Source organism: Haematobia irritans, chromosome 2 (assembly GCF_050003625.1).
Source record: "Haematobia irritans isolate KBUSLIRL chromosome 2, ASM5000362v1, whole genome shotgun sequence".
NCBI lineage: Eukaryota > Metazoa > Arthropoda > Insecta > Diptera > Muscidae > Haematobia > Haematobia irritans.
The window spans coordinates 112,615,564-112,637,508 of record NC_134398.1 but is presented as its reverse complement, the minus strand read 5'-3'; the positions used below and the strand labels follow the sequence as shown (position 1 = coordinate 112,637,508).

General features: G+C 32.0%; 1 protein-coding gene across 2 annotated transcripts in view; it reads left to right on the top strand.

The window, feature by feature from the left end:
• The window catches only part of al (aristaless related homeobox), a 180,159-nt gene that overhangs the window by 121,562 nt on the left and 36,652 nt on the right, over nt 1-21,945 (top strand). For both annotated transcript variants that reach the window (XM_075295908.1, XM_075295907.1), the window contains exon 3: nt 17,371-17,733. In XM_075295908.1, the coding sequence (XP_075152023.1) occupies nt 17,456-17,733 (278 nt within the window). In that variant the 5' untranslated portion in view covers nt 17,371-17,455. The remainder of the gene's footprint in view (nt 1-17,370; nt 17,734-21,945) is intronic.

The window sequence follows — 21,945 nt, the reverse complement described above, 5'->3', positions numbered from 1 at the left end:
GATTCATTTGGGGTTACTCTGCAATAAATATTTATTTTTTACATTAAATAAAAACATTAAATTGGATTCCAAAAAAAACTAATTGCAGAAATAATAATATGCATAAAAAACTAAATATTCTGGTTAAAAGAAAGTAAAAGAAACCTTACCAATTCACTATTAAATTATAAGCAGAGGAGTAATAATTTTTTTCCAAATTGTTAAGGGGTTATTCTGAAATTAAATATTTCTTTCTTTTACATTAAAAATATTAAATTGGTTTCCAAAAATTTGATTAACGAAATACTAAAATAAAGCATTAATTTTGTATGATAAAATGGTCATAAAATGGTAAACATTCTAGTTAAAGGTAATTCAATTTTTAAAAGAAAATTTACCAATTTTCCATTAAATCTGAAATTAAATATTTGCTTTTTTACAACAAAAAACCATTAAACTGGTTTCCAAAAAATTAATTAACAAATAATAATATACATAAAAAATACTCTTTTTATAAAGAATACTTGCCAATTTATGATTAAACTATACGCTGAGGTGTAACAAAAAAATTTCCAACTTCATCCGGGGTTACTATGAAATTGAATTTTATTTTTTACATTGAATAATAAAAATTAGATTTCTATAAAACAATTTCAATATACTTTCCATTTCAGCATTTTTTCTTAAATATTGAACATTCTTAATGACTTTTTTCTACGCTTCCGATCACCATCGTATATCTCATCACTAATATATTACTAACTCAACGCTTAATAAGCAAACGTTAATATATTTCAAAAAATATCTGCATATCTGCTGAAAAGATGCAGCAGCCCACGCCAACGCCAACTAAAGCATGCCAAACAAAACCAAAAAACATGCAAACCCCAAACATTCCTACACTGAAAAAACAGTGAACCCTTTTCCATTGCAAAATGAACTAAACTGTAGTAATATTGACCATGATTTAGCCCTTAAGATTTTTTTCAACTTGTCTAGTTTATAATTCTCTTAAATTTTAGTTAATCCATAACATTGTATTTTAGTTCATTTTTACAACACCATAAGATTTATATACCCCTACCAAGTTAAAAAGTCAGTATTATTTTAGTTTACTTGCTTATTTTTTGGCAAACCCGATAATAAAAATTGGTTAACAGTCCCTTTAAAATGTCGACGACTAAACTATTTTTAAATCAATCGTTCCACAGTACAGAGAAATTAAATAATTAAAGGAACAACAAACCGTTTTACTATTATGAAAATTTCCATACATTAAAATTAAACTTTCTTTAAGCAAAAGTACTTTATTATAAAAACTTATGATGAAAGTTCTTAATACAATGTTTATGTGAATAAAAATTATGACCACGTGAAACAAGAAAGTAGTTTATTTTAACTCGCTTTTTGGACATTTTGACTTTTCCTTAGTTTTTTATTCATCGTAAGTATATTTTTCACATATCTTGCTGGAAAAAATGGAAGGAATAATGAAAATTGTTAAAAATTAACATGTAATAAAATATAATTTTTTAGCTCTTTAAATTAGCTTGTAACTTACCATATTTGGGGGCATTTTATTAAATGGTGTAAGGAATTCAACTTTTCTAAGATAAACGTACCTCATACAGTTTGTACCTGAAACAATCAGAGAAATAATGAATAAAGTAATATATTAACTCATAAAATTGTATTGTTATCCATGTGAAGGACATAATACAATAAATATTCTTGTTAAAAGAAAGCCAAAGTTTTAGTATAAAACTTACCAATTCTCTATTAAATTGTACGCTGAGGTTAAAAAGTTATCGAAATTCATTTGGAGTTACTCTGAAATTAAATATTTATTTTTAACATTAAATAAAAAACATTAAATTGGTTTCCAAAAGATCTAATTAAAGAAATAATATGCATAAAAAAGTAAATATTCTGGTTAAAAGAATGTTAAAGAAAGCTTACCAATTCTTAAAAATGTTTCCAAATTGTTATTCTGAAATTAAATATTTGTTTTTATACCCTCCATCATAGGATGGGGGTATATTAACTTTGTCATTCCGTTTGTAACACATCGAAATATTGCTCTAAGACCCCATAAAGTATATATATTCTGGGTCGTGGTGAAATTCTCAGTCGATCTGAGCATGTCCGTCCGTCCGTCCGTCTGTTGAAATCACGCTAACTTTCGAACGAAACAAGCTATCGACTTGAAACTTGGCACAAGTAGTTGTTATCGATGTAGGTCGGATGGTATTGAAAATGGGCCATATCGGTCCACTTTTACGTATAGCCCCATATAAAGGGACCCTCAGATTTGGCTTGTGGAGCTTCTAACAGAAGCATATTTCATCCGATCCGGCTGAAATTTGGTATATGGTGTTGGTATATGGTCTCTAACAACCATGCAAAAATTGGTCCACATCGGTCCATAATTATATATAGCCCCCATATAAACCGATCCCCAGATTTGACTTGTGGAGCTTCTAACAGAAGCATATTTCATCCGATCCGGCTGAAATTTGGTATATGGTGTTGGTATATGGTCTCTAACAACCATGCAAAAATTGGTCCATATCGGTCCATAATTATATATAGCCCCCATATAAACCGATCTCCAGATTTGGTTTGCGAAGCCTCAAAGAGAAGCAAATTGCATCCAATCCGGTTGTAATTTGGAACATGGTGTTAGTATATGATCTTTAACAACCGTGCCAGAATTGGTCCATATCGGTCCATAATTATATATAGCCCCCATATAAAACGTTCTCCAGATTTGACCTCCGGAGCCTCTTGGAGGAGCAAAATTCATCCGATCCGGTTCAAATTAGGAACGTGGTGTTAGTATATGGTCTCTAACAACCATACCAAGATTGGTCCAATCACACAAAAATTGGTCCATATCGGTTCATAATCATGTTTGCCACTAGAGCCAAAAATAATCTACCAAAATTTTATTTCTATAGAAAATTTTGTCAAAATTTTATTTCTAGATAAAAATTTGTTAAATTTTTATTAAAATTTTCATCATTGTCAAAATTTTATTTCTATAGAAAATTTTGTCAAAATTTTATTTCTATAGAAAATTTTGTTCAAATTTTATTCGGTTCATAATCATGGTTGCCACTCGAGCCAAACATAATCTACCAAGATTTTATTTCTATAGAAAATTTTGTCAAAAGTTTATTTCTATAGAAGATTTTGTTAAACTTTTATTTCCGTAGAAATTTTTGTCAAAATTTTCTTTCTATAGCAAATTTTGTCAAAATTTTTATTTCTATAGAAAATTTTGTGAAAATGTTATTTCTATAGAAAATTTTGTTAAAATTTTATTTCTGTAGAAAATTTTGTCAAAATTTTATGTCTACTTTGTCAAACTGAATTATAACGTATTGGATCGATCTTTTTTGATTTAATATATACCACGTATGGACTTACATACAATTTAGAAGATGGTGTTAGGAGGTTTTAAGATACCTTGCCATCGGCAAGCGTTACCGCAACTTAAGTAATTCGATTCTGGATGGCAGTGTTTAGAAGAAGTTTCTACGCAATGCATGATGGAGGGTACATAAGCTTCGGCCTGGCCGAACTTACGGCCGTATATACTTGTTTTAACATTAAAAATATTAAATTGGTTTCCAAAAATATTTGATTAAAGTAATACTAAAATAAGGTATTAAAAACCTGTAATCTTGATAATAAAAAGGTCATAAAAACGTAAATATTCTAGTGAAAAGAAAGCCAATTTTTAAAAGAAAACTTACCACTTCTCTATTAAACTTTACGCTGAGGAGAAATATAAAAATTTGCCCGAATCCATCTGGGGTTGCTCTTGAATTAAATATTTTTTACAACAAAGAAAAAAAATGAAACTGGTAAAAAAAATAATAATAATAATAATTAGCAAATAATAATATACATAAAGAATATTATTTTTTAAAAGAAAACCACATTGAAAAAAGAACACTTACCTATTTATGATTAAACTATACGCTGAGGTGTAACAAACAATTTTCCAAATTCATCTGGAGTTACTCTGAAATTGAATATTTATTTTTTACATTGAATAATAAAAATTAAATTAGATAAAACAATTTCAATATACTTTCCATTTCAGCATTTTTTCCTAAATATTGAACATTCTTAATAACTTTTTTCTAAGCTACCGATCATCACTTCGCCATTGTACACATCATCGCTAAAATATTAATAACTTTCATTTAAAAGTTTTAATAAACAAACACCAATATATGTCTCAAAAAACCAAAATATTCCATACCTTTATATTCCCTTGTTACATACTTGCTAAAAAGGTGCAACAGCCCACGCCAACGCCAACTATACAACTGAAACATGCCAAACAAAACCAAGCAAAACCAAAACATTTCTACAACAACAAAAACACATGTGCCTTCATTGAAAATAACACCTCATCCATCCAAATAAACCATTCGCGAATAATAAACACACACACAAACCCCTGAAACAACAAAAATAAAAACAACCCCACGCTCAGATATACACAACATCCCCATCACTCGCTACCATTTCTCATTATTGCATTGCATGCTCTCACTCTCAAAAAAATTTTCAAGTAACATCATCTTTACATTAAACATATTCCACTTTGTGGAGAAACATCTCTGTACTATGCATTAGTTAATCGCATCTGTCCACAATTTACTCTAAAAACAATACTCTTAAATGCATATCAGTATAAGAACGATGAAACGTTTAACTTAAAATTAGCAAAAACTTCATGAAATGATATCTACCCATTTTTGACGAAAATGTCAATAAATTTAATTACATGTGAACTACAAATATTTCATTGAGAAATGTTTTACCAACTATTATTAACTATAGGAATTGCCAGTAAGAAATTGCTATCCGCTTTCAAGTTCAATTTTCGTAAAAAAATATTTTCTCATACAAAAACTCTTTATAGTAAATTATACTTATTACTTAGAAAGTATTTTACATTTCATAAGTAGTTTTATAGTATGACGAAAGAATTATTAACTACCAGTTAAGAAAATTTTTAAGGAAATTTCCATCGTATTTTGTAGGCTATGAACTAAACGATTGCTACTTAAAATTTGTAAAATTTCCTTTCGAGTAGTTAATTTTCGTTAAAGATACGAAAAATGAACTAAAATTCTGGAAAATTCTTGTAATAAATTATTGTAAAAATTTTCTTAAATTTACGAGACACTTTTTTTCTGTGTACAACAACAAAAACACATGTGCCTTTATTGAAAACAATACCACAACCAGAAAAATAAACCATCCGCGAATAACAAACACACACACAAACCACTGAAAGAACAAAAATAAAAACATCCCCACGCTCAGATATACACAACATACCCATTGCATTGCTCTCAATACATGCTCTCACTCTCAAACAAAATTCAAGTAACATTATATTTACATTAATCCAAGGTTGATAAAGTTGACACTTTTGTGCTTTTTATACCCTCCATCATAGGATGGGGGTATATTAACTTTGTCATTCCGTTTGTAACACATCGAAATATTGCTCTAAGACCCCATAAAGTATATATATTCTGGGTCGTGGTGAAATTCTGAGTCGATCTAAGCATGTCCGTCCGTCCGTCCGTCCGTCTGTTGAAATCACGCTAACTTCCGAACGGAACAAGCTATCGACTTGAAACTTGGCACAAGTAGTTGTTATCGATGTAGGTCGGATGGTATTGAAAATGGGCCATATCGGTCCACTTTTACGTATAGCCCCCGTATAAAGGGACCCTCAGATTTGGCTTGTGAAGCCTCTAACAGAAGCATATTTCATCCGATCCGGCTGAAATTTGGTACATGGTGTTGGTGTATGGTCTCTAATAACCATGCAAAAATTGGTCCACATCGGTCCATAATTATATATAGCCCCCATATAAACCGATCCCCAGATTTGGCTTGCGGAGCCTAAAAGAGAAGCTAATTTCATCCGATCCGGCTAAAATTTGGTGCATGGTGTTAGTATATGGTCTCTAACAACCATGCAAAAATTGGTCCACATCGATCTATAATTATATATAGCCCCCATATAAACCGATCCCCAGATTTGGCTTGCGGAGCCTCAAAGAGAAGCATATTTCATCCGATCCGGCTGAAATTTGGTACATGGTATTGGTATATGGTCTCTAACAATCATACACAAATTGGTCCACATCGGTCCATAATTATATATAGCCCCCATATAAACCGATCCCCAGATTTGGCTTGCGGAGCCTCAAAGAGAAGCAAATTTCATCCGATCCGGCTGAAATTTGGTACATGTATGGTCTCTAACAACTATGCAAAAATTCATCCACATCGGTCCATAATTATATATAGACCCCATATAAACCGATCTCCAGATTTGGCGTGCGAAGCCTCCAAGAGAAGCAAATTTCATCCAATCCGGTTGTAATTTGGAACATGGTGTTAGTATATGATCTTTAACAAGCGTGCCAGAATTGGTCTACATCGGTCCATAATTATATATAGCGCCCATATAAACCGATCCCCCAGATTTGGGTTGCGGAGCCTCAAAGAGAAGCAAATTTCATCCGATCCGCCTGAAATTTGGTACATGATATTGGTATATGGTCTCTAACAACCATGCAAAAATTGGTCCACATCGGTTCATAATTATATATAGCCCCCATATAAACCGATCCCCAGATTTGGCTTGCGAAGTCTCCAAGAGAAGCAAATTTCATCCAATCCGGTTGTAATTTGGAACATGGTGTTAGTATATGATCTTTAACAAGCGTGCCAGAATTGGTCCATATCGGTCCATAATTATATATAGCCCCCATAGAAAACGTTCTCCAGATTTGACCTCCGGAGCCTCTTGGAGGAGCAAAATTCATCCGATCCGGTTCAAATTAGAAACGTGGTGTTAGTATATGGTCGCTAACAATCATACCAAAATTGGTCCAATCACACAAAAATTGGTCCATATCGGTTCATAATCATGGTTGCCACTAGAGCCAAAAATAGTCTACCAAAATTTTATTTCTATAGAAAATTTTGTCAAAATTTTATTTCTATAGAAAATTTTGTCAAAATTTTATTTCTAGAGAAAATTTTGTTAAAATTATATTCGGTTCATAATCATGGTTGCCACTCGAGCCAAAAATAATCTACCAAGATTTTATTTCTATAGAAAATTTTGTCAAAAGTTTATTTCTATAGAAAATTTTGTTAAAATTTTATTTCTGTAGAAATTTTTGTCAAAATTTGCTTTCTATAGAAAGTTTTGTTAACATTTTTATTTCTATAGAAAATTTTGTGAAAATCTTATTTCTATAGAAAATTTTGTTAAAATTTTATTGCTGTAGAAAATTTTGTCAAAATTTTATGTCTACTTTGTCAAACTGAATTATATACGTATTGGATGATTTAATATATACCACGTATGGAATTACATACAATTTAGAAGTTGGTGCTAGGAGGTTTTAAGATACCTTGCCATCGGCAAGCGTTACCGCAACTTAAGTAATTCGATTGTGGATGGCAGTGTTTAGAAGAAGTTTCTACGCAATCCATGTTGGAGGGTACATAAGCTTCGGCCTGGCCGATCTTACGGCCGTATATACTTGTTTCGATACATTTCGACTGCCAAAAGCACCGTGGCACGAACGCGAGCCATTTGGTACTTTTTCATATCAATAACTCTATATAGAGTAATTCTGCCCTAAATGTGAACGTTTTTCAGATATCAACTCAACTCTAAAAAATGTTAAATAGCGGACATTGAAGAAATAAATATATTTCAAAATGAGGATTTCGACAGGGTCTCAACATTTTTGAGAGGAATATTTTCTATATCACATTTGTCCGCAAATGTGAAACGTGAAATGCGATTTTTCCGCCACTCTGAGGAACAGAGTATTATAAGATAGTGTGTATATTTGAAACGCCCAAAAGGAGACGAGCTGGTCCCTGAGCGATTTTTTCGCCATTCTGAGGAACAGAGTATTATAAGATAGTGTGTATATTTGAAACGCCCAAAAGGAGACGAGCTGGTCCCTGTGCCGATGACCACAGTTGGTAGAATTCTTGATTTTGGTAGGTTTTGCAAAGAGTTACTTCTTCATAAGTTTTCTATTGAAATAAACTTTTGACAAAATTTTCTATAGAAATAAAATTTTGACAAAATTTTCTATAGAAATAAAGTTTTGACAAAATTTTGTATAGAAACAAAATTTTTTATTAGAATAAAATTTTTCCTATATAAATAAAATTTTGACAAAATTTTCTATAGAAATAAATTGTTGCTTCAAAAAGTACACTTTTAACACATTTTTAATACTTTTTCGTCAACATCCTTTATCATCCCTGCATTAATCACATTCCACTTTGCCGAGAAAGATCTCTGTATTACTCTGACAAAAATGTCCATAAATTATTATTATTAGTTTATTTAAGATCATAATAAATTATGAAAATAAATACAAAAAAATGAAGGTACTAACAACTAAGGTTTTCGACCTAAAAAATGTCCATAAATTTAATTACATGTGAACTAAAAATATTGCATTGAGAAATATTCTACCAACTATAATTAATTATAGGAATTGCCATTTGAATATGCTATCCGCTTTCAATCTTATATAGAATTTGCTATCCACTTTTAATCTTATAGTAAATTGCACTTATTATTTATAAAGTACTGCACATTTCACAAGTAGTTTTATAGTACGTCAAACGAATTTTTAACTACCAGTTAAGAAAATTTCCAAATTTTTGTACACTGAACGGAATAACTTCATCAATATGATGATTTTCAGCATTAATTTGATATTCAAATTGCTGTCCGATAGTCTCTATATAATGAATATTCTGCATCATTCCAATGAAAAGTATTCATCAAAATTACGTAATTTATTCATTAAAATTACATTACTACAATGACTACATTTCATCAAACTAATGTATTTTACATTTAACCAATGAAATACTGACATCGAACTGAACTTTGGTTTCCGCTTTAGAAACTAGTTCTAAATTTTACAATATCCAATATAATTACAAATATTTTAAGTCAATTAGGAAATATTATTTTTATCAAAAAATCTTAAAAATATTATTCTCTATACTTTCGATTATTAATGGATTATAAATTTCAATATTAACTTAGAATTGTGAATGGAAAAAGTATACATATGATATTAATCAAAAATTTACATAAATATAAGACGTTTTCAGCGTTTCAATATAATATTAACATAAATATACTTTTAGATGAGAAATCTTTTTATTGGCCCTTATTACCCAGCCATTATTACCCAGCAAAAAAAAGGTTCTTCCAAAGGCACAACTTTAAAAGCATTTCCAGAAGATATACTCTCAATGATGTTCTTTATTTTAACTACACGGGAAGTTCTTTCCATTAAATTTTTTTTAACATACTTTTTTCATATTTTTAATAAGCAATTTTAATTTTAATTTAATTTTAATTTTTAATTAATTTTAATTTTAACTTTTTTTGTTTCAAATTGGTTAAAAACTGTTTAAGAATTCATAAAATGGCACAAATATTTAAATTTTGTCTACAAAAATGCTAAATATAATCTGAAAAAATTGTGAACTTTTTAAAATAAAGGGTGATTCTTTTGAAGTTAGGATTTTCATGCATTAGTATTTGACAGATCACGTGGGATTTCAGACATGGTGTCAAAGAGAAAGATGCTCAGTATGCTTTGACATTTCATCATGAATAGACTTACTAACGAGCCACAACGTCGAATTTTCAGTGAATGGGCCCTAGAAAAGTTGGCAGAAAATCCGCTTTTTTATCGACAAATTTTGTTCAGCGATGAGGCTCATTTCTGGTTGAATGGCTACGTAAATAAGCAAAATTGCCGCATTTGGAGTGAAGAGCAACCAGAAGGCGATCGCTATCGTTCGATGCTAACAAACTTTTTGTTGCCAAAAATGGAAGAACTGAACTTGGTTGACATGTGGTTTCAACAAGATGGCGCTACATGCCACACAGCTCGCGATTCTATGGCCATTTTGAGGGAAAACTTCGGAGAACAATTCATCTCAAGAAATGGACCGGTAAGTTGGCCACCAAGATCATGCGATTTGACGCCTTTAGACTATTTTTTGTGGGGCTACGTCAAGTCTAAAGTCTACAGAAATAAGCCAGCAACTATTCCAGCTTTGGAAGACAACATTTCCGAAGAAATTCGGGCTATTCCGGCCGAAATGCTCGAAAAAGTTGCCCAAAATTGGACTTTCCGAATGGACCACCTAAGACGCAGCCGCGGTCAACATTTAAATGAAATTATCTTCAAAAAGTAAATGTCATGGACCAATCTAACGTTTCAAATAAAGAACCGATGAGATTTTGCAAATTTTATGCGTTTTTTTTTTTTTTAAAGTTATCAAGCTCTTAACAAATCACCCTTTATTTGAGTTCAAACGTTTCAGACAAGCGTTAAAATCCATTACAAATTTTAAAAATTATTTATTTGACAAAATGACATTTTTAATTTATATCCAAAGCATTGAATTGGGATCACTCCTAAAGAAGTGATGCAAATTCAGCTGTTCGGCTGTTTAAATGGAGGACTTACGTCCTATGACAAGCCCATGTTAAATTCATCGCTTCTGTGTCAATTTTGCACCACTTCCGGATCCAAAAAGAAAATTTTCATTACTTTTTTAGCGACGCTTTTTTTGCTGGGTATTCGCTTAAAATGATTAGTATTTTCGAAAAGGGGTTTGTGTTAGCTGATTTAATATTATAAAAGTACTCTTGGTCTAGATAAACATAATAATTGTAGTCACTATTTTCTAAATTGATATCTCCAATAACAACAATAAAATGTTTAATATTCTAATTTGTCTTTTTAAAAAAATGTAAGTGGTTGTCTATTTCTTGGATACTTTCTGCTAGAAATATTGACGATTCTTGGGAGTATTCTCCATACGTATTTCCCATTTTTATCATTTCGGACGTACTTTGATGTTTGAAATAAGTAGCCATATACACACAAAGTCAAACGCATCATAAATGATGAGGCTATAAAGGCAGATTTAAATATTAGTTATTTAATGATATCCATAATTGTACTAACTATTTTTGTTTTTATAACAAACCTGCGTTTGGCACATCAATTTTATCAAAAACCTATTTAATGCCAGCATTTTTAATATAGTTCTCAATTAAATTGTAACAATATATTATATCAGTTTGGTTACCCAGTCTAATATTGGCGTGCAGTATTTATGCAGTACTCCGAAGTCCATATTAATCTAAACGAAATAACAACATATACATGTAGTAAGAATATTAAATTAAGGTGAACGTTTAAATTTAGTTACATACCAACTGTGCTCCTCGAAATTCTTTATACTGTGACCAGCCCCTAAATACACCGAAAAAAAAGTGAACTGTTTTATAGGAAGAATGAACTACCTCGCGCGAAAATTGAACTAAATTTTACTCCACATTTTGAGATTTCCACAAAGCGTTGTTAAAACTAGGAAAATTTAATACCCTGTTGTACTTGTTGTACGAAATTACATCATCTCATAGAAGAAAAATTAACTAAAAGTAAAGAAGAAAATCATTGGCACCAAATCACCATTTTGACCATACAGTAGTTCATTCTTACTATTTTTAGCAATCATACGAAAATCTTCGTTTGCTTTAGTTCATATTGAACTTATGTGTACGGTCATTGAACTTTATACTCGCGTTTAGTTCATAAAAATTTTGAGACATACTTAAAAAAAAGTAAGATTTCATTAAGCTGTAGAAAATTTCGAAAAAATAATAAAATTTAACTACTTGCAAATAATTTTTTTTTCAACAAAAATAAGTTAAATTTGTCGTTAGTTTAACTACGGAAATTTTTTTTCTGTGTATATCACTATGGTTATCGTGTTCGTCAAATATTTGACGTATTCAGTACGTCAATATCCCATCGTCAGATCTGTCGATGCGGTAGGAATTCAGTTTCTCATTCAGAAAAGGTTTTCTATGACGGATACATCATCTAGTTTTCCAGGATGAGAAGTCTCTTCACAGTGCCTCTCGATGCTTACTTCTTGCGGTATATACTTCTCGTTTACTAAATTTTTTTCCAAATCGCTAAACTCGCAGGTCGTTGGAGTTTCTCTTGGAACCGCAATGTATTTCCATAAATATATGAACATTTGCAAGATGCCTTTTACAGGAAATTTTTGTGTGAATGCGCTGTTACGTACACCTGAATGTATAAAATGGTTGTAAACGCCACAAATATTTTTATATATTACTAAAATTTCTCGAACTATATAGCACTCCGTTTTAACTTACAATACTTCAAATATCTTCAATTCGCAAAAGTATTAAAAGCTATTTTATCAACGTGCGATCACAATAAATGTCACTTCACAAATGAATTTATTTATTCTTCAACAAATTTCACACGCAGCAGACATAACGGATTTTCTCAAAGGCATTGCTTTTGTGTGTGTGTTTTCTATTTTCCCAAATTTTAATTAAATCTTCACTTAAAAAAGTTTATAATAATTAAAATATGTGGAAATAATATAAGTGTTACAGTTTGTCATATATGAATAACATGTGATGAAAATTGCCTTCAATTTGATTACTGATTTCATTAAATGAATGAAAGATTTTCATTAAAATGATGACCAAAAATTGATGTAAGTTTCTTCATTGAGTTGATGACGGTGTTTTTCAACTGAAAATAGAAAACATCAAATTGAATACCGATTTCATAAAAACAATGTAATTTCTACATCAATTTGATGAACTTTTCTTTCAGTGTAGGACATGAACTAAACGATTGCTACTTAAAATTTGAAAAATTTCCTTTTGAGTACTTAATTTTCGTTGAAGATACAAAAAATGAACTAAAATTCTGGAAAATTCTTGTAATAAATTATTGTAAAAATCTTCTTAAATTTACGAGACACTTTTTTGTGTGTGAAATTCAACTATTAGTATACTCTATTATTCAACCAATTTCAAAAACTTTCAAATGCTCAAAATGAAACAGGTTCTTAGAAGGTCTTACTAAATTATACCAGAATATGTCAATGACAAGCCCATTTTAATGTCCTTTTTTAAACGTGTACCGATAAGTTTTATTTTTGATTCTTAACACACACACACATAAACATATTAACATATATGTCCCAAAATTATATGCATAGGAATATTCTTTACTGCACTTAAAAATGTTGTGTTAAAAAAGCCACATTGAAGCACATATTTTTACATCGGAACATATGAAAACATACTTTTTAAATCTTTTGTAAACTGTCTATGCAATATTAGTATTCCAATCAGTTATTGGCAAGAGTGTTTCACAAATATGTCCTTACAAGTGGAACTTGTGCTTACCTATTAAGGCCGTCTCGAAAAGGATGAAAAATTTGTCTGACTTAATGCATTTCATTTTAGCATTTTATAAATGGCTGAATTTATCATTAAATATTCCTATAATAACTGATAAAGCGTTCGAAAAACAAAACTCGAATAATTATCAGGACCCCAATTGAAAGAGGCGGTCTTATTGTTTTTGCATTTACACACCATACTGGCACTTGGAGAATGGCCATTATTTATGCAAAAATTCATTTGTTGCCGTTGTACCGATTTAGTTGGTTGCTCGTTGACAGTTGAAATTGGTCGTGTGCCTTTTGGATAGTTTTCATTGGAAGAATTCGTTTAAGCGACTCTTTTGGTATGCTGCATCTTCACGCATTCCGTACGGCATGGAATAGCAAATGGATTGCATGTTTATTGCTCCTGCCGGTTTCGAACTGCTGATGATTCGGTGTATTCCAAGCTGATTGATACAACAACAGCAACAACGAACATGGCATTAAATGGTCAAGCATCACCGGCAAATGGACAAAAAAGGATTCTTTTGGCATTTTAGGAGAATAATGTATGCGAAAATGGCTGGGGATGTGAGCAGAGAATAACGCGTGACTCAAAGTTGTGAAATGATATTGTTAGTTGTACACCTTAAAACAAATTGTTTGATACCTCCTCAACCGGACAGTCCTCCAATCGTCCAAACATTCGATGATCCAAGCCAATGGCATCATGGTCATCGACAGAAACCGAGGGGGGCGACGGTCATTCGAAAGATGGGTGCTATGGTCATTTTTGCACCTTCACTGATATTTACCATGGTCATTCCAAGCTTGAATTCGAATTCTATGCTTAATTGCTATCTGATGATTAAGTTGTAAGTCACAGCTTCACAGTGACCATATTTGTAATTCGTTCTACGGTCGCTCAATTAAATTTTCTAAAATAATCATTCCATCTAGCTTGCCGAGACGACGAGGGGCTTACAATTCACATTGCAAAAAATCGATCCAAACCATAAATATACATAAATTCTTGGGAATCATAATCATCGAAGTCGTCAATGTCTGTCACCATCATTCTCATCGTTGTCTAGTTTATCGTGCCAAAGCGAGAGTTGACGATTGGCTTGTGATGGCTAATATTGCTCAAAGGCTATTAATGTTGGAAATTTTTCGATTACTTAGTATGCAAGAGTGTCAATTGATATTAAAGATACAAATAATTAAATATAATAATGTGATATTTATGCAATGTCAAGGCTTTAGTTTTCTTTGAGACAACGGTCTTGTTTACATTATAATTGGTGTATTTTTATTTCATTTCTTAAGAATGCTATTAGAGGTGTGCGCGTGACACGCGTAAATCACGTGAGTCGTGAACAAAATCAGAAGCAACTCTCGTAGATGTGCCTGAATGGGACTGAAACAAATATGTCGTGAGTGAGCGTGAGTGAGAAATAAAATCGGTTCGTGAATGTGCGTGAATAAAAGTCACGCTCACGAACAAAAATCAATATTTAATTCTTACTCGTATGTTAACTAAAATTAATTTAGGTTTCGAACTATATTTTATTCATTTTGTGTTTTGTTACCTTTGTTCATTCCCGGTTGGAAAGTGTCGTGAGACACGTGAATCGTGTGTGTGTCTTTAAAAGTAGTTCGTGCGTGTGTACTGGTTTTCATTTCGTCAATGTGCGTGAGTGTGAGTGAAATTTCACTCATGCGCACACCTCTAATTGCTGTGTACTACATATATGTTGTCAGTGGAGAAAATGCCTTTTGTGTGGGTTCAAAAATGCTTTTACACAATGTCATATATAACTTGTTATTTATATCGACAAGTAGAATGTAATGCACGTATATGAATTCTATAGAAAATATTCTTCATTCTCATACAAACGATATCTATGTTCAATGCAAAGATATAAAATATCGATGAATTCTATAAAACTTGATCGATGTTTTTTATACTATCGCTGAGCAATTTTTGATGTTCGGTCAAAACTGGGATTGAACCTATTGCATGCAAGGCAGACACATGAACTAACATATTACAAAATGTTGGTTCTCACAAGTATCTTAACATAATTCGAATGAAAACATGTTAAGAAAAAACGAATAAAAATTATTTTTGTTGTTGTCTTTGATTTCAGCTTAAAACCATGCATTGATTAAACTACAAGTGTAGCTTAACCAACAGAGGAAAAGAATGTTTGCCAAATTTATTTGGGCAAAGCCCTATAGACTGCAAGATGGTTGGATGGGCGCACGTTTCGGAATTACCACATTCCTCATCAGCATCCTCTACTTGCAGCAAAACTATCAACCAATTATCAGAATAAATTCAGGCAGTTCACTAAACCCAAAAGTGAACCACACTTGAACCTTCCGAAAAAAGGGTTTACACGATAGCCGGCTTATGCCGAAATAAATTCGTACAAACATATCTCTTTTCCTTTGTTTATTTTGAGCGTGCTTCCTCTTTTTTTCCAATCGTTCTGTTTTGTTATTGTTGGTTTCTTTCGCTCAAAATAAACCCAGCCAACTGCACTCAAATCGATGATTTGACGATGGCAAAGGAAAAGAGATGGTTAGCTTACACTGAAAAAAAAGCATACTCGGTTCCAAAGATTTTGTCTTTACTTTAAAAAATTTGGTATTGATTCCGAGCCAAAGAAGCGGAGAATACAAGTTAGGATACTTGTAAGACACAATTCTACTTTAAATTTAGGTTTTGTGTACTTGCTTCTAGGAAGCAAATTTTAATTTTTCGCTTTCTCAGCTTTTTTTCTTCATATGCTATCAAAGTCCTTTAAAAACGAGTTAACGGCAACTTTATTTTCCAAATTATGACTCGACTTCCAGTAGAAATTATGCTATGTTTGAAGTAAATAATAAAGTTTTGAAAAACATGTCCTATATTTGAACGATTTTTTGCTTTGTAGTCAAGATCCAAAAAGACAACAAATTTAAAGACAATTTCATTAAATTTAAAGAATTTTTCTGAATTATTAAACTCAGGTTGACCTTAGCCTATAAATTTTTTCTTTCATGTTAAGATACCCATTTTCAAGTCAAAACACTTAATTATAAGGACAATACGACTTCATTGAAAAGTTTATCGACTTTTGGACAAGGAAAATAACTTTATTTTAGAGAAATGCGTCTTCTATGCTAAGCAAAATTTGTATTCGTATTTTAAAGACATGAAATCTTTGACCTCACGACAATATTTTTTTCAGTGTAGGTTATGTGGCAGCCCGATGTATCAGGCTCACTTAGACTATTCAGTCCATTGTGATACCACAGTGGTGAACTTCTCTCTTATCACTGAGTGCTGCCCGATTCCATGTTAAGTTTAATGACAGGGGACCTCCCTTTTATAGCCGAGTCCGAACGGCGTTCCACATTGCAGTGAAACCACTTAGAGAAGTTTTGAAATGTCACCAGCATTACTGAGGTGAGATAATCCACCACTGAAAAACTTTTTGGTGTTCGGTCGTAGCAGGAATCGAAACCACGACCTTGTGTATGCAAGGCGGGCATGTTAACCATTGCACCACGGTGGCTCCCAAGAAAAAGAGATATGTTTGTACGAATTTATTTCGGCATAAGCCAGCTATCGTGTAAACCCTTTTTCGGAAGGTTCAAGTGTGGTTCACTTTCGGGTTTAGTGAACTGTCTGAATCTGACAATTGGTTGATAGTTTTGCTGCAAGTAGAGGATGCTGATGAGAAATGTGGTAATTCCGGAACGTGCGTCCATCCAACCATCTTGCATTCTATAGGGCTTTGCCCAAATAAATTTGACAAACATTATTTTCCTCTGTTGGTTAAGCTACACTTGCAGTTTAGTCAATGCATGGTTTTAAGCTGAAATCAAAGACAACAACAATGATTAAAGAAAGAAACCAACAATAACAAAACAAAACGATTGGAAAAATTATTTTCACAAAAAACGGTTATTTTATAATTCATATCAATGTATACATTGAGTTCTCTTCTCATCAATAACATTTTGTTTTTATTGCAGATTTATAACTAGCTTAAGGAGTATCTCTTCACCGTAGATTCATCCTTCAGTTGATATTGGGAAACATTTTGTGCCCATATAGATTATGGGCATATCAGAAGAAGTCAAACTGGAGGAATTACCGCACGAAGCCAAACTAGCTCATCAGGATGCTGTTCCTGACCGTTCGGTCTCCTGCATTGTAACCACTGGTGTTAGTGGTGGCACCAATAGCCCTATATCGGATGCAAACAGTGATGGTGAATTAGACGATTATGCGCCGAAAAGGAAACAACGTCGTTATCGCACCACGTTTACCAGCTTTCAGTTGGAAGAACTGGAAAAAGCTTTTTCGCGTACTCATTATCCCGATGTATTCACAAGGTAAGTAAAGAACATTCTCATAAAAACAATATAAATTCCCATTTCCTTCGTATTGAAATAGTTTATTTCTTTAAAGTGAATTAGTTATTAAAGAAAATATAAAAATTTCAGAGCCATAATACGATAAACTTGCTTAATGATATTATTCGTTAATATTAAGAAGCTTTTTCTATCTCTGTGCCAACCACATGGGAGGACGGACGAACACCTAGGGCTAGATCGGGATGTGATTCTGAGTCGATTACGAACAGCTCGGGTACACATTAGAAGTATGCATGTGACACGAAATTGTCGTGACTCACGAAAATTTTCGTAACTCACGCGTGAGTCACGATGATGACATCGGCGTGATTAACAAATCAAATGTCGTGAAAATAATTTATTCGTGAGTGGGCGTGAGTAACGAATTTCGGACAAATACGCTCACGAAAATAATCTCACCAAAGGACATAAAACGCTTACGAGTTGAACTCATTTGCAATTTTAGTGACACCTGACACGACCCTAAGGTAAATTACTCACAATATTTTTTCGTGAGTCACGGTATTTTTCGTGAATCACGACATTTCCGTGCGTGAGTACAAATTTTGTTTTCGTGAGTGTACGTGAGCGAGAGTCCTACCAAACAATATCGTGCGTGAGTGTGCGCGAGTAAGATTTTTCCATCGTGAGTGTGCGTGAGTGTAAGTAAAATATTACTCACGAGCACACCTCTAGTATACATATACGAAAAGTATTGTAAGGTGTTCTAGATATCTGTAAAAGACATATTGTGTGAAAGACGTCTAGATATTTCTTCCAAACTAAATATTTTAACTAAACCAAAACCTATGTTTGATTATAGACAAAAAAATTTCATCCAACAAATTAAAATATTCGCATAAGTTAAAATGGATGTAATTGTTGTCATTGCCATTGTTCATAAATTATGTTTCTATAAAAAATATCGCCAATTTAATTTTAAATATTTAATTTTTCCCCAAACCAATTTAAAAAACATTAGCATATGACATCCGTTTTGTTAAAAATTTTGTTTGGAAAGACATAATTATTTTCTTGGTTGCATGATAAGTATTCCACTCAAATGTTAGAATAGACACTTCGGCTTACCTGAAGTCCTAAATTGAAGGACTGATTTTGAAACCATTGTTAAAAACTCTTTTTTTTTAAGAGCATTTCTTCAAATGTAAAATTTAATTAATGCATTATTAACTATATATCAATATTAGAAAATTTTGCAATAGAAAAATTATTGTTCTAAAAAATAATCAACAGAATCAATTATATAAAAAATTATATATAAAATTGTATGTATTGACCGATTTTCTTGAAATTTTCATTGAAGGTTGGGGTTGGCATCTAGACAAAGATCCGCTACTTTATATTTCGATATTTGGTGGCGGAGGGGGACCTCCCTTTTGTTCGACTTTTTTTAAGTCCAGTAAAAAAACTAAAGTTCTCCAAATTATCTGAGAATTACAGAGAACATGCGGTGAGGTTATGAAATTAATATGGGGTACCTGATGGGTTCATATGTGGACGGGAAGGGGGACCTCCTCCTTGCCCTACTTTTTGAAACTTGGAACAAAATTATGCGATTTGCTTGAAATGTTCATTGAAGGTTCGGGTTGGCATCTAGAACAAGGATCCGCTACATTATTTTTCGACATTTGGTCGCGGAGGGGGACCTCCCTTTAGCACGACTTTTTTTAAAGTACAGTGAAAAGAAAACTAAACTCCTCCGACTGAAATTTTACGGAAAAACTGGGTGAGGTTATAAATTTTATATCAGGTTCCTGATTTTTTAATATTTGGTCGGGGAAAACTACACGGGCATACACCCAGAAAAAAGTGACCCCTTCTTTAAGTTAAACTGAACTCATTGTGAAGAAAGTTGAACTTCGTATAGCGCCAAAGACATTTTCATTTGTTTGAACGATGTGATTTTCATAGAAATTAGGTAGAATGCATTCCATATATTAGTTAATATTTTCCTATATTTATGTACCACTATACTACAGAATAAAAAAAATTTAACCGAATTGAATTCATATATGGAATGATTTTATTGAACTTTTTTCATTCATTTGGACAAATCTTACATATTTGTTGTAAACCTTTTACTTTAAAAGTAGAACTGCATATCTTCGTTTTTAAATGCAATTTTATTTATTCATATAGGCAATTTTTTCTTCAATAAAAGACATATTTTATTAATACATTAAATATATTTATTAAGAATCAACAGCATCGAAATATTAGTTTATTATTCCACTATTTCCAATTTCCATGTAATGTCATCAACTGTAAAACGCATTTTTCCTTCTTCTTGTACCTTTCATTTTATCCTCCTTTTACAATTTCAATGCCTACAAATATAAAAAAATAAACCAATTTTTCACAAAAGGTTATCGTCCTGAATGTTACCTGATGAATGAAGGGGTTGTTATTCTGTTGGTGTTTTCTTTCTTTGTACACCATCACTAATATTGATCAACTTATTGTTTGTTATTTATTTTTAATAATTTTCAAAAAAAAAAAAACGAAAATTTTTCTCAATAATTTAAAATAACAAATATTTTATATATTTTATTTGTTATTTATTATATTATTTTACTATATTATTATTTTTTTTTTAACAATCTCTCCGCATACCATAACAACGCGATTCCAACTAAAAAAAAAAACACGCACAAACATATCGATTATATCGATGACAGGAATCGATTACAGGTAAAAAAAAGATATATAGGAAAATTTCCTATATTCTAACAAGTTTTTCCTTAAGTTTTGAAAGGATTGAATACTTCTTAGTACGAATGAATTAAAATATTTTTCTATGCCAAGTGTTATTTTGTCGCTTTCTATAATAAAGGAAGTCAGAATTATCATTTTATAAGAAATTTTACTAAATTTGAGGAAACTTGGTTTTAGTTCGGTTTTTGTTTATTTCTACGAATGCTTTGTTATCAGTGAATAAAATTTTCTTGTTCTGTAGTAAATTCTTATACCCAGCGAAGAAAACAGTAGTAGTAAAATTCCATGCCTTATTCTAGTTTATGAACTATTCCTAACTGCTTTCAGTTTAGGATTTTTTTACTATTTCACACAAAAATTTAACTTAATGGAAATAAAATGGCTAAACTAAATTGATGAACATTTTTTCCTTTAGTTTCGAAGACACTTTTTTCTGGGTGTAGGGAGACATCCGCTTCTCTTAAGTACATACAGAGAAACAATAAAACTTTACCAAGTTACTTGAAATTTACAGAGGACTGGGAAGAGGTTACGATATTAAGATTTCATACCTGATTTTTTGATATTTGTACGGATGTGGGGCCGCCTCTTGCCCTGCTTTTTGAAATTTGGGCTTATAATTGCTTGACATTTTCTGGGACGTTTACAAAAGACTTCACACTACATCACTTTTCGATATTTGGTCGGGGAGGAGGACCTCCTCTAAAACTGAAAAAAAAAAATTCTTAAGTTTTCTTGAAAATTACAGAGACAGTGGGGGAAGGTTATTAAAGGGGAGGCGACCTTCCTTGCCCCACACTTGAAGGAAAGTTTCAAGAATTTTCAGGGAAGATTAAGGGTGATATTCAATTCGGTGTTTGTCGATATTGTATCGGGGAAAGTGACGTCCGTTTAAAACAATAGAGCAAAATTTAACCTTCTCCGATCTACTTGAATTTACAGGGAACGTGGGAGGTTATTAAATTAATACATGATTTTTTAATTATTATACACGCAAAAAAAACGTTTGGAAAACGTGTACCGAAAACGTTTTTCTTTTGTTAGAGTTTTAGTTATTTTTGAAACAACAACGCAGTCCATTTCGTTTATATCAAACACTGTTCTTTTCTGACTTTAGGTCTTTAATAAGACACATTTTACAGTTCAAAATTTAATATACTACAATGTAATGTTGAACATTTTTTCGGAATCTTCCGAACATATCTGGAACATATTAAAAAAAAAAAACAAAACAAAACTTTGGTCGAAGCAGGGATCGAACCCACGACCCTTGGCATGCAAGTCGGACGTAGCAACCACTGCTCCACGGTGCCAAACTAAATGTTTGTTTCTGTTAAATAAACATTGTTTATTCGGTTCGTGGGCGCCGCAAGCTATGCTATATAAATATATCTTATATGGATATTTATCTATTGATGACCATAACAGGTACATAGCTCAGTGGTTAGAGTGTTG